We start from the raw sequence: 14,793 nt of genomic DNA, 5'->3' as shown, positions 1-14,793 counted from the left end.
ACTGGATATTTGGATTTTTTTTTCCTGTGAGGGTGAGGAACTGGCACAGATTGCCTAGAGAAGCTGTGGTTGCCCCATCCCTGGAAGTGTCCAAGGCTAGGTTGGATGTTGCTTTGAGTAACTTGGTCTTTGGAAGGTGTCCCTGCCCGGAGGGGGGGGGGGGGGGGGGGGAGGAGGTGGCGCTTTGAAGTATCTTTCATTCCAAACCATTCTAGGATTCTGATTTGTGGTGCAGTGCATATGTTGGGGTTGTGTTTGTAGGGCTTTGCACTTATGGGGCTTGTATTTCCGTGGGTATACATTTATGGGGGTTGCTTTCGCGGCCCTGCGCATTTGTTGGGCTTCCATTTTTGGACCTGTTCCTTTTTGGGGCCACGGTTGCAGAAGCGCTGCCTGCCTCACCCGATGCGCCACCGCTGGACGCCAACCATAAAATTAAATCCCGATTCTGCCTGCCTGTCTGCTCCCCCGCCCGCCCCAGTTTTCGGCTGCATGGCTATTGCGGGGCGACGGCCGCGCAGGCGTAATAGTGGCATGTGACGAGAGAAGCGCGGAGGTGCTCGGCTGTGGCGGCGGAGAGTGTTACCCGGATGTCGCGCATGTGCGGTGGCGTCCGGACGTGTCGGAGGCGGCCGCGGAGTGCGAGCGGCTGGAGCTTCGGCAACAAGGCGACGGTGACGACGGCCGTCACTGGGCGCCTGGGTTCCCCCTCCCCCGCACCGCCGGCCTGAGGGTGGGGGGGTGGAGGCCTGGCCCGCTCTGGCCCACCGGGGCCGGCTGAGGCGAGAGTAGGCTCATCCCCGCAGCCGTCGCCACCCCTCACCCCAGCCGCAGGCCGCGCCCGGAGAGCGGCCGTTCCGCCGCCGCCTGCGGCCCAGGTAACATCCGCTCTCGCCTCTCGTCCGCCTGCCTGCTGAGGCCGTCTGCATCACGCCCTCTTTTACCGTTCGCCGCCGAGGCTGCCGCAGGACCGGGCCGCGCCGCGCTCCGCCGCCCCGGGGGCGTGCCGGCTGCTGCTCCCGGCAGCCGAGATAGCGGCTCCCCCCACCCGCCGCCCGGGGGCTTCTCGGCCTCGCTTCTCTGGCTTCCCCTCCCTGGCTCCTTCCCCATCTCCCCCTCTTTTCCTGAACGAGAAAAAAAAAATATGATCGCCCCGCTTTCAAACTTTTAGTATTATTTTTTAAAAAATCCCGGCAAAGGCTCTCCAACCGACCTGTTCCCATTTAAACTTTCCTCCGGTGCTGTTCGTCCAGACTGCTCTCTTCCTCCTCTCTCCCGCACGCTGGAAAAACGCTCTGGGTGGTTTTATGTGAGCCGCTTCTCGTTTAGTTCTTTGAAATCTGCCATCTTATTTGCAGTAAACAAGAACGATGCTTTTAGCTAATTTTCAGTCAGCATGGGGCTGCTCAGGACAAGGGGTATTAATTAAGATTGTTCCTTCTTTATTCTTCCTTCCCATCCCTATTTGTGTGTGGGTTTTGTGTGGGGTTTGTGACTTGCTGCATAATTGAGCCTTATATGTTTTACCTACGAAGACAGGTTAATTTGTGGGGCAATCTAGTTGAGGGTTAGGTGTGTTATCATTTAGTACCCAAATTGTGCTACTGCAAGCTAGTTCTCAAACATACGGTTGGAGTAGGATCGTGGTGTCTTACCACTGCTCAAATTATCTTGGTTAATAATAGTGTGCCACTGTCAACAGGCAAGAGTGAGTTCAGGCTCCTGCACTGTTGTTACTTTGTTCAGTAATGTAGATAATTCCATGCAAGGTTGTTGAAATAGCTATACTGCCCTATAAAACTAAACGTGTTTTTGTACTCCAGCATCATGACAAGTAGGCAACTTGTCCTTCTGGCCCTCTTATTTTTCTTGGTTGGACTGTGACTGGAAGGAGTTTCTTCTCACTTAACATTCATGAACTTCTTTTGATTTGCTTGTTGTGTAGGCATGTTTAATATTGATATAGGAACTTTATTTCAAAGAGCTGAAGCCTAAAGAAAAGCAGTGTCTCAAACTAATTAGAATTCCTTTTTTAGGTAGATGGCTCTTTACATAATGCATTCAGGCGAAGCTAACACAATAGGTTTTCATGTTTGGACTCGGTTGTTTATTTTTTCTTATCTATGTTACATTCTCACAGACAGTGAGTTCATCTGCACACTAAGCTAACAGTCTAGAAAATGGAGCCCCTGGTATCCCTTTCCAAGGCTTTTTAAGTGTCAACTACCCAATTATAAAATGCCAACTAATGTATTTTTACTTATAACCCAATAACCAAACACCCGTGTTCCGCACTGCGGATTTTTCTATCCAATCACACAGTACTACCTAAAACCCAAGAAGAAAAAAGTGAAAGAACAAGGCAAGCTAATGCCCTAAAACCTCCATCTTGTTACATATATATTACTATATTCTAAAACCTTAAAGTCTAAAGTCTTTTCCACCGAGTGATATAACACACTTCTATTCAAACTACACAGTCGCTGTTTCAGTTCTATCTATCAATTTTGGAAGCCTTTTCCATGGCCTCAGGTCAAACACAATGTTCTCTTATGGGTCAGTGCCTGTCAGCACAGAAAGCATGAAATTCTCTGTGCCCAGGGTTCCAACAAATAGGGATGTGAGTTTTGAGAGGAATCAACAGATTTAGTGGAGAACAAAGGTGTGCTGAGACCAGATCCGTGGATCCTGATGAGGAGCAGCCTTTGCTGTGCTGTTGTTAAGGTTTTGCTGGAATTTTAGGACACTTTTTCTATGTTGCTAACCTTGTGGAAAAATCTACTTTTGCTTGAGGCTGGAATTTTCTGTGTTTCCAGAGGTGATTTTTTTTTTTTAAGTTTGAAGAAGTGCAGAGAACATTATCCCTGTGCAGATTACAATAAAGAACAGATGTTATCTAATACACCTATTGCTAGGGTATCAAAACATTGCATACAAGTGAAAAATCACACTGCTTTTGCCTGAGCAAGGTTTGATTTTTCCTTTTATTGCTTGGCATAGCCACAATTGTTTTCTCTGTGAGCTTTTGACAAATTACTATTTGCCCTTGTTGAAGGAAGCCTTCTGCAAGAAGAGGAATCTTGCAGGATCCTCTGAGGAAGAGTTCAGTTCAGATTTACTATGTTGTTCTATGGCAAGGATTTTGACCACATTCTGCTCTCAATGTGGTCTTTCTTGCCCTTTCCAGGTTTTTGTCCTCATCCCCAGGTGCTAGGATGAGGAGGGGATGACCTCTTGCTCAGTGGGACCCCAGGGATGCTCTCTCACAACTGAGGTAGTTTAGGTGCCTAGAACCATATTGTGGAAATAGATCTAGTTATAGAGGAGCTTACTGCCTTTCCCACTCTCATGGTGTAAGGTGAAGTAGTCTTCCTTCTCTGACCATACAGAAGTCTGTATTGAGGAGTTGTTTTCAGCTGTATGCTCAAAAATAAAAAATGTGGAAGAGAGGGGAGTGGAACCAAAATTAAACTTTATAGGATTTAAAATGTATGTGTATGTAGTCACATCAGCATAGTAGCTCTACCTTGCTCATCGTGTCCTGCCCCACCATGCATTCAAAAACAAGATAGGGATTGGGATGTGTTTTTACTGTTGTATTAGTTTCTTGAACAAGATTAAGAATACTGGAACTGTGTGCAGCAGAAATGTTTGCTATGTTTATAGGATCAGTCTGTTGCATTTTTCAAGTGCTTTTCAAAGCAGTCGAAGTGCACAGGTTGAAGCTGAGAGGAGTAAAAATGCTGAGAGCTGTACTTGGTAGCTACATCAGATCAGTTTCTTCCACAAATAAATGGTTGCTCCTACTTTTTTAACTGTGAATTTATGTTAAGATGAAAGAGTTGCCACTCAGAGTTGTCTTAAAACTCTTTTCCAGTTCCTTTTATGCTGTCATGTGTCTTAAATTTTTGTAGCTACTGACAGTGAGATGAGCAGAATTGAGACTTATGATTCAAATATGCACACAAAAATAGTATTCTGGGGAATGTTGGCTCTTACTGTACAGGACAGTGTGTGTGTAGTACCTTCTTAGTACTCTCTCTTGCTCTTTAATGCTAATTGTTCTTATGTCTACAAACACTTTGTTCCTGTTCACCCTTTGGGCAAGTAGATAATAGTCTAATATGCTGGAATGTATCTGCAGTTCAGTAATTCACATCTTCATCAAATCACGAGCTGCTTTTTGTTTTATTGGTTTATGGATTATTTTTTTTTCATTATTAATCAGCAAAATTGTAGTAATATTTTGGTGGTTAAAAGCTATCAAATGTATATGCTGATTTTCTGACATCTTTGTGTTTGTCTAATTTTGGAGACAAGAGCTTTATTTGTCCTTTATTTGTGTGAAATGTTCTAGCAAGATGTCAATTTGTATGCTTTTCTAATTAGCCAGTTTGTTAGCATCACATTACTGCCTACTATCAAAATGTTGGAAATCTGTTTGGGATGGCTGTTACTAGTAAATCACATTCCAGAGTATCAGTGGCAGGTTCACTACCCTATTTGTTTACAGTAGGGTTTATCATATCAGTGTTGGGCCTGGGTTACCTGTCTTGCCCAAGATGTTGGATTACTGATTGCCTGGATCATATTCCTTTGGGTTCCATCCCTGATTTCCAGCTCCATAACTGCCTGGTTTGTCTGCAAGCATATTGTTTCCTTTTCTAGTTGGGGGTTGATCATTCTCCTCAAATTGCAAAATGTGGCTTAAGGTCATTCTTAATATGTAGAAAAAGATGAGAGTTCTTTTTAAGAAATCTAGATTTGTAACTTCTCAGCAAATTTCAACTAGATTAGAGTATTGGAAAGGGGAATTATTTGGAGGAAAGGATTTTTCAGATTAGCTTCAAGATTTGCTTGGCTGAATGACTAGGGCACATTAATGGGAGTTTAGGTGAGGTCTTCAGGCTATATAGGATGTATGGAAGAATTATGGTGTTTGTTCAAGTTTGCATCAGTCTTGAAGGAAGAGTTTCATTTAATGGTTTCTTATCAGTTCTCTGAGATAATAGTGTGTTTGTTACAGATCATCAAGGGTGTTTTTAAGTACCTGGCAATCTGAACTTCTTTTGTCTTACAGATTTGCCTATTCAGAGGCTCTTATTCTTGTTCCAATACTTAGTATTGCAGAACACCAGTTGTTCACTTGTTTTATACCTGTTAATACCTAGTTTTTGAAATAAATTACTTTCTATAGCATAGAATTATAGAATCGTTAAGGTTGGAAAAGACATTTAAGTTCTAGTCCAAACATAATCAAGTACTTCTCTATAACTTTGTAACTTGTTAGCATTTTGTTTGTCCATTTTTTTTCCTGATCTGCTCACATTGCACTATAGCAAAATGGAGAAAAATACATTTTTGTTCCTTAGTGAATGAAGCTGAGAGTTTTACTACAAGCATTGTCTCCTGCTGCTGTTTTTTTTCATGTTCCCTGAATCTTCTCTCTGCCTTTTTTTTTTTTTTTTCCCAAAGCACTCTCTCACCCATTTCTGTTTCCATGAAATTCCTGGGTAGAGGGAATTAAGAACTTCTTTGCTCAATATATTTGGCCCTATGTATTCGACTGTAAACCAAAGCTTGAACTGTAGTGTCCATTTGTAAAACATAAAAACTTGGCTTGTCTCCAAAATATGCTAATGCTTCTGGTGCTTCAGAGGAAATATGTCATGACACTTACCAATATGTGCCAGATTGATACCCACATCCTCTTTTTGGGGATCAAAATTGAAAAATTAAAGACAAGATTTCTGTAGATGTGACTTCTAAAAGGAGGCTCCTGAATTAATGTGCAGTTATGCACCAGCATTGTTTAACAGTATTCAAAATCCTAAACAACTGGCCTGGCTTTCAAAAATGCTGAAGAATCAGAAGCTCCTACTGAGAGCAGTGGCAGCTGAGGGGTGACTCAGCATTTCTGAAGATCATTACACTTAAATAAAGGTTTATTTGTTAGATCTTAGTCTTCTGAAAGTTAGCCATCAAAATTCTCATTCATGGTTTTAGGGATGTAAAAGAGCTGCATGTCTAATTTTAAGCATCTCTTTATTTAAAGCTCCTTTAGCTAGTAGCTTTATCAAGTCACTTATTTGTGATTATTTATGTGTATCTATCTGGGATGCTGTTTTATATTTAAGGAAAATGATGTTCTATTTTGTTTTAGCTGGTAAGCTTTGAGATTTATGTGAATTTGAGTTGCTGTGGAGAATGAATGGCAGGTTAAGCTTGACTTTTAATAGAGGCTTATTGATTTGAAGCATTAAAAGAAGCTAGTATTGAGGGAGAAACTTTAATAGCTATGTAAAATGATCTTACTCAAACTTCTAAGTAATTGTTTTCCTTTGGAAGAAATTAGGTCTAGAATGATCCTTACAAAAGAAAAGTATTGAAAATGGAGGGGAGGAGGATTTGTGCTGTGTTTTTTCCCAAGTATACCAAAATGTGATGTATTCAAGTTGAAAGCAGAAAAAATACTAAATAGGGAAGAGTTTGTTTCCTTTTATAATTGTGCTGGATTTGTGTTGCAGTATTCCTTTTACAAGTGTGAAAAACGAGGTTCACTGTTCTGGTAAATTTTAAAAGGTTTAATAAAAGCAAAAAGACAATAGGAGACAAAGACAATAAAGCAAAGGGTTAAAATGGCCAGGTGTTTGGCTCTCTGCCAAGAGCACACCTGGTGTCTTGGGAACACCCTTTATATACCATTCCTGCCACGTGGATTCATGCATATTCAATTTTTTCCAGGAACTGTTTTGCATGGCCACTCCTCGCGTCCGCCTATGTAGAGCATGCACATTTTTTGGCTTTGCAGTTTTAATTCTTTTCTTATCATCTTTTGATTTGGGCTTTGGCTCCTTTTTCCACAGGCGGTGAGTGTTGATAGCCTGGGCCCCAATCTGTTCACTGGAGGTTATCCTAACTAAGCAGACAGTTCAAACATACTATATCGACTATTACAGCAAAGCCATTTTAACATTATACATATAACATTCATCTTAATGCTTGCCAAAAGCCAACATCACAATATGCATTTATAACGCAAGGAGGGAAGTCATACTGTAATTTGTGTGATACATTAACTTTCTAAGTTATCATCTCACTCTTATTTTTGTGCAATACATTTGTTTCCAATAAATAGTTGCTACTGCTGTACCTCTAATGACATGGAAAATTCCAGTTCAGAAACAGGTCTTTGACTGGATGTGTTCTTCAGATACTGAGAACAAACAGTTTTTTCTTTAATGACTGTAATCACATATATTTTATTTACATTGCTGAGAACAACATGGTAGTTTCAAAAAGGTTTATATTTTAAGCTTTACTTGGAAAATGTAAATATAGTAAAATCACCTCTATGTATTTGCTGCCAGTTTCTTAAGAAAGTCAGACCACGTAGTTCATAGAATGGTGTTAGTGAAGCCAGAGCTGCTTGAAGAACCAGAGAAGCTTTTTCACATTAGACTCCTTTTCTGCGACTGCACAAAACCTGCTGTTCTATATTTCTGTATAAAGCAAGACAAAGTGTAGTAATTGTCTCATTCAAAATCAAGAAAATCAGGCCCACTATAATTTGTGGATTAAAGAAAACTTAGAAAGGATCATGTCTGCTGGCTTTGAGAAGAATGACTTCATGACTAGAAACCACTGCAGGTTCTTAACAAATTGCCCCCGCCCTCCCCTGCCCCCCTTCCCCACTGGGCCCAGCTGAACTCCCTGTGTTTTTCAAGCACCCAAGAAGTACTAGCAATCAGGTTTCCCCGAAAATAATGGGAAAAAATTCCATAGGTGAGACAGAACAAAAGGAAGGACACCCAACCCCCAACAGGTTTAAAGGCTAAGTGTATTAGGAGGGACTTGGTCTTGAGCTTTTGTTTAGTGTAATTAAGACAGTTCTGTTTGAGACAATTCAGAAGTGCTTTTTTAGTGACTTCAGTCGATTGGTCTTGATCCAGAAGAAGCTGGATCCAAACAAGAAAAGACAAATGTGCCAGTTGAGGTCTTCATATCTAAATATACACACAATGCTAATTTACATAAATGTGAATTAAGTTAATGGCCAGGTACATTTTTTCTTTTCTGATTAGCAAAGAGAAATAGAATTGGTCGGAGGTCAGAACATAGTTGAACTGTGTGAAAAACAGAGTAACTCTTCAGGATTTTTAAAGTTTAATAGGGAATAAGAGACAAAAGTCCAGTGCTGGGGTGCTCCTGGCAAACAGCCAAAGGACACATTGTAGATTTGAAACAGTTTATGTTTATTCTTAAAAACGAGATTCACTTAATAAAATATAAAAATAATTTAATATAAATAAAAAGACAATTAGGAGACAAAAGAAATAAAGCAAAGGGTTAAAACGGCCGGGTGTCCTGGCCAGTTGCCAGGAACACACCTGGTATCTCAGAGACTCTCCCTTTTATCTTCCCCTGCTGTGAGGGGTTAATGCATATTCAAAGCGTGTTCCCTCCCCGGTTCCGCCTTCTTAGGATATGTTCTTGTACAATTTTATTTTCTGCTGGTCAGTACTATTTTTGCTGGTCATCATGATTCATGCTGATCAGCATTACTTTGGAGTTTGGTTTCTTCTCCTCTGGAAATGTTCGATAAGGGCATAGGCCCCTCATCCTTCTTTTGAGGGTAGCTGGTCTTGCTGATAACAGTTTGGGCTCTATTGTTTTCCTGATAACAGCTTGGGCCCCACTGTCCTTGCCCTCTGGGGTTTCCTTGCATTGTACCTAGGAAATTCTTTTAAGCTTAAGACTTGTTAGTAAGAAAAAAGTACATACATAGCTAAAAGTATTTAACATATAAGATTCATCCGCGAAAGCCAATATCACAATACAAATTTATAACATTATACTGTATCATTCCTGAGGCTCATGCATATTCATATGTTTTATTATTCAAACTTCCTTTGGAACTCTTGATATTCCAGGTTGTCTTTGTGAAAAATGAGGTTCATTCTCCTGATAAATTTTAAAAGATTTAATATAAACCAAAAGACAATAGGAGACAAAGATAATAAAACAAAGGGTTAAAACGGCCAGGTGCTTGGCTCTCTGCCAAGAGCACACCTGGTGTCTTGGGAACACCCTTTATATACCATTCCTGCCACGTGGATTCATGCATATTCAAACTTTTCCAGGAACTGTTTTGCATAGCCACTCCTAGGAGCTGCCTTTTTAGAGCACACGTATTTCTTGGCTTTGCAGTTTTAATTTCTCTCTTATCATCTTTTAATTTGGGCCTTGGCTTCTTCTTTCACAGGTGGTAAGCGTTGATAGTGGTGTTGAGTAGCCTGGGCCTCATTCATCAGTTCACTGGAGGTTATCTTGCCTGTTCAGGCAGGACCTAAACCTAACGTCCAAAATTCTTCTGACCTACGCCTAAATTCTAGCTAATAGCAGGAGAAAAAGACTGCATTCACATAAAAGCTGTTCTAACATTATACATATAACATTAATCTTAATACTTGCGAAAAGCCAATATCACAATGTGTATTTATAACATCGTCTTGTTTGATTTTTAATCTCTGACATGCCTGCTGGATATTCTATAGATAAGGTCTTCCTGTGTTCCTATCCTGTTATTTCACACTCCAGATGCTTATGTGTCAGTTCACAAATGTAAGGAAAATTAGTAGTTTTGCACCATTCTTTAAGTTGGTTACATAGAGGTATTTTTAGTCTCTGTTTTTAACAGTTGGCTAATGCCTATGACACGATGTATTTATTACATTACCATTCATATAAACTATACAGTGTATACTGACAGATTATACTATACAAAAGCAGTTAGAATTAAGTAGAAATTGTACTATATCAAAATACTTGTGATGCAAAAAGTTAATCTATAAATGCAAAAGCCAATATTATATTGTCATCTATAACAACTATTTCAACAGGATTATTAAATGAAGATGACAGATGATTCTGGTGTGTATTCATGCTTATTCACTATTCAGATTTTGTTGAAATCAGTGCCACTTGATTCCCATCCAGTATTTTCACTTGTTTTCATCCTGCCAGTATAAAACATAGGAAATCATTGTTACTGTTCTCTTTTTCCTGATTAATTTAATACATTTCTATATGTACATACTATGTGTACATATATATAAACTATAATCTTTATTTAAATATTGTTACTAGAGGAGAATAAATCTTATATCTAAAACTGTGCAAGCAATGTCTTAAGCATGTTTTAGCTATCATGGGACAAGAAATGCAGTTTTGTCATGTGCTTTTAATATCCTGCACTTGAAAATAAAAGAAGCAGAAAGCCACAGACTTTCTTAGAAACCTGATCTGCAATGTTAAAAACAAATCTAATGTAGATATTTCTTCCTCCTAGGTTTTACCAAGAGACAGTACATCTAACACTTAACTTGGATCATCTCTTGTTCATCAGCTTGAAAATCATAACAGTCCCCAAAACTGATATTTGATCTGAAAGAAAAAGCTGTGACAAATGGACAATATGTCTATTACTAACACGCCAACAAGTAATGATGCTTGTCTGAGTATTGTTCACAGCTTGATGTGCCATCGACAAGGTGGAGAGAGTGAAACTTTTGCAAAACGTGCAATTGAAAGTTTAGTTAAAAAACTAAAGGAGAAAAAAGATGAATTGGATTCTTTGATTACAGCTATAACCACAAATGGAGCACATCCTAGCAAGTGTGTTACAATACAGAGAACGCTGGATGGGAGGCTTCAGGTTAGTACAAGTGAAAATCAGATATTTTCCTCCTACTGAAGCTGGAGCAAAAGTGAGTTACACAGGATCCTAGAGTGTTGAGGAAGAGTAGCTCTTCTCTTGAATCTACCCCCACCCCCGTTTGTAGGCATGTTTTATAGCTGGAACTCTGGACTGCTGAAGTAGGGTTTTTTTGAGTTTTTTTTTCCCCAAAAGGAGCAGAAGGCATTGGATCAGCCGTTCTAAATGACTATGTGTGTGGCAGTAAAAACCAGGGTTATATAATGCATTCAGCTGTTTCTCCTGGTATTTTCACTACAAGCTTCTGTTAGCTCTATGTTGGTCAGAAGTATAAAGACAGACCTATTCTAAGAAGGTACTCCAAGGAGTCTGCACTGAGGATTTATGTTAGCCTTATATCATCAGTACTCAGTACCTGTATAGCTTGGGTTGCAATTTCCTTGTTCCAGGACAGATGTCATGTTTGCTGGCTAGCTTTCTGTCTACCCTAGAAGCATTTTTTTAATTTTTATTTTTTTCATTATAATGGATTGGCATTCTTCTACTTGTAAATTCCTTATAGTGTAGCTCAGCGCCTCGTTCCTCTTCTGAGGCAAAGCTCCTTAGTCATTCATGGTGGGGAAGGTGACCATACATGCTACCTTAAGCACAAATTCTGCTTCTGCCATTTTGTATCCAGTATTTTTTTCTTAAGAATCACAGTGTTGATTTAACCATAGCAAAACCCTAATAGAGATTTATTTCTGTTGAGTACAGAACTTGGGTAAACTGTACATCACCTTTTTTTTCCCCATATTTTGATGATGGAGAGAGGTTGTGTTGTTGTTTGTCCTCTTCCAGCTTTGCTCCTCACCAAGTAAAATGAAATGTGTTGCTACTTTCCCAATCAACTTTTGTGTCTAACTTTTTAGGTGGCTGGTCGTAAGGGCTTCCCTCATGTGATTTATGCTCGTCTTTGGAGGTGGCCTGATCTTCATAAAAATGAACTCAAGCATGTTAAATATTGTCAGTATGCTTTTGACTTAAAATGTGACAGTGTCTGTGTAAATCCTTACCATTATGAACGTGTAGTGTCGCCTGGCATTGGTAAGTAGACTCTTGATTTAAAATGGAACAGTGGGAATAAAATGTAAAATGTTTTCCTTTTGAGTGTAGAAAATACAGGCCTAAATTAGGAACATTAATTTTTAATGATCTAATTATAAATTACTCTCATATACTCTTGTCCATGTTCTTAATGGAATTATTCTTTTATTCCAATTTTAAAAGAACAATTCATGGCTTTTGTTTAAGCCTTTTTGTTGGCTTTGCACACAGTTCTTGCAGTTAATGTGTATTTTAGGAATAATTTATCATTGAGACTTGTGTTGAGATAGAGGGGGTATAATATGTAGTCTGGAGTACCAATTTGTAAAGTTTATAAACTTAATGTTCAAAAGTTCTTGAAGATCTCTGAATAGTTTTCTACACCTCCTTTTCTTTTTCTTCTTTTTTAAGATCTCTCAGGACTGACACTACAGAGTTCTGGTAAGTAGTTCTGTTTACTATTGCATTTCTATGGGCGCAAACTGTGTTAAATTCTTCAGTATGTACACAGTTTATTCCATTTTGTCTCCTTGGAAAGATAGAGAGCAGACAAAAATGCATTTTTCTCTCCGGTTTTGGAAAAACCAGCTAAGTAGCATATAAGGGGAATGATAAATTCTTTAAATTGAAGCTTCAGCTGAGCTTGTCAGTATGTTCTGTTTTCATTGCTCACAACTTATAAGCCCCACAAAAAAAAACCCCAAACAACAAAGCTCTCACCATTGAATGCTGCTAATTAATAAAAAAACACAGACACCCAAAACCGTGTACACCTGTATGAAATGCTAATTAATTGAATTGGGAATAATAGATGCTTATGATGTAATAAGTAGTTTAACAATAAATTGGTATAAGTTATGTAATTAATATGCAATTCAATGAAGGAGTCTAATATGCTTGCTGTCTCTGAAACTTGAGAGAAATTGGACATTAAATCTCCGATGAACATTATCCAGAAATGAGATTGTGCAGCTGGTAACTGCTTTATTTCAAAAATGATTTTTTTTCCTTCAGGAAGAAATTCATAGAGAAATTTGGGTTACCCAATATTTTTAGCAAAGTCAACTTAAAAAACACCCAACCCACCCAACAAACTTAACTTCACAAGCTTTATCTTGTTTGCTCACCTCTGCTAATTGTTACATGTGTCTTCTGAAAAATGATCCTTTTGTACAGAATCAAAGCTTACTAGCCAGCAGTTAAATACATAAATGTTTTTGTGTCATACAACTGTTTTTGCAGCAGGTAACAAAAAAATTACTGTCAGATTTTAATATATTTAGGTCTGCTTTAAAAATGAGCATGGGAGCTAATGTAATTTCTTATTTAAAGATGCTCAATAGGATATATAGAAAGAAATTCTTGTAGTGGCAATGGTAGTAATTTCTTTACACTGTATGTAGCATATTCTGAATTAGTGGCTACATTATTAAATATGGAGCAGCAGTGTATATTGTCTTTGTGAATTTGATGTTTCTCATCAGTTTGAATGGGAGTTGCTTAAATTTATTTACGGGATGCATGAAGCTTTATATGTACTGTGTTAATGAATTGTTTTTCATAGGAGCTTTATTTATGTTGTTATTTGTATACTAGGAATTGGTTTCTTAACTACTGCATTAACATATATTTAGGTGCTTGACAAAAAGCATGTTCTTCCCTTTTATTAACCATGTCAAATCACACAGTGATGGACTAGAAAACAAAATTATATTGGAGTCTACTATTGTGGGACTAAACTGCTTATTTGATAGCAGTAAGCAAAATAAACAGTTTGCTTTTCTATTCAGTTATGCTTCAAAATTTCTTGCTGCTGGCTTGAAGTGTTTACTTGTAATTTAGTGGAGTGCTTTAGCAATGTTTATATAGGTTCAGTTCTCCCCCCACTAGTTTTAATGGCATTGTTATTGCTTGAATGTAGTAGCACAATCTGTACTTAAATCCTGAAAATAGATTTGCCTTGCATGTTTCACTTTGTTTCTTCACAGCTCCATCAAGTATGCTGGTGAAAGACGAATATGTTCATGACTATGAGGGGCAGCCATCATTGTCTTCTGCTGAAGGCCATTCAGTCCAAACCATCCAGCATCCACCAAGTAACAGGGCATCTACAGAGCCTTATAGCACCCCAGCCATGTTAGCTCCTACTGAGGCTAGCACTACCAGCACCACTAATTTTCCCAACATTCCTGTGGCTTCAACAAGTAAGATTGAGATGATATGAAATACTAAACTCTGAAAATGTGAAAGCTCAAAGATAACCACTGATTTTTGACAAAATAGATCTTGTATTGGAACTGTGCTGCCGCCACACTACACTGGTAAAAGTGTGTGGCAATATTATCTAGGCAATCTCATAAGCATTAACATAAGGTTTTACCTTGGAGCATAATTTAAGTAACTTTTCCTAGTGGCCCAGTCTTTTTTCAATGAGACTGACAGTACATGACTGTTATAAGACTCTTGAATATGCCAAAGGTTCAGTAACACAATGTTAAAACAATTGGCCAGTAACAAAAATATTATGGCTATTATTTCATTATTGTTGTAGAAATGGAAGAATTTTATTATTTTATCACAATAGCAAATGGGATAACAAACAGATATGCTGTAAGGTAGCAGTATCAAGATGTTTTAAGGCAATTCTTTAGTATTCCACAATTGACAAAATGTATCTTCCAGTTTTAACTTGATTATTTTTATAATGGCCCACTGTACTACCAAAGTGACAACCCTAATTAATATTTTCATGAGTCTGGAAGTGCTGTGTTGAAGTTTTTTGTTACTTTTTTGTGTGTATTTGATATAAGTGGAAGAGTCTGATTTGCCAACACCAAACCTCACATTTTACTCCAGCAGGACGGTAAAGCATTATGTGCACAGCGTCCTGCAACCCTAATGTAGGGAAACCATGAAGTTTGGAGGGGTTTTGCATACTCATTGTCACTTTAATATCAAAGATGTGTGAATATGATGGATTTCATGTTATC

General features: G+C 38.7%; 1 protein-coding gene across 2 annotated transcripts in view; it reads left to right on the top strand.

The window, feature by feature from the left end:
* The first annotated feature begins 584 nt into the window (after positions 1-584).
* LOC131592501 (mothers against decapentaplegic homolog 4) overlaps positions 585-14,793 on the top strand; it is a 29,496-nt gene continuing 15,287 nt past the window's right edge. The window contains exons 1-5 of one of the 2 annotated variants that reach the window (XM_058864051.1): positions 585-878; positions 10,352-10,717; positions 11,629-11,803; positions 12,215-12,244; positions 13,792-14,007. In XM_058864051.1, the coding sequence (XP_058720034.1) occupies positions 10,469-10,717; positions 11,629-11,803; positions 12,215-12,244; positions 13,792-14,007 (670 nt within the window). In that variant the 5' untranslated portion in view covers positions 585-878; positions 10,352-10,468. The remainder of the gene's footprint in view (positions 879-10,351; positions 10,718-11,628; positions 11,804-12,214; positions 12,245-13,791; positions 14,008-14,793) is intronic. The other variant, XM_058864049.1, reaches the window with a different exon arrangement.

Source organism: Poecile atricapillus, chromosome W (genome assembly GCF_030490865.1).
Source record: "Poecile atricapillus isolate bPoeAtr1 chromosome W, bPoeAtr1.hap1, whole genome shotgun sequence".
Lineage (NCBI taxonomy): Eukaryota > Metazoa > Chordata > Aves > Passeriformes > Paridae > Poecile > Poecile atricapillus.
This window is presented reverse-complemented; position numbering and strand designations above follow the sequence as displayed.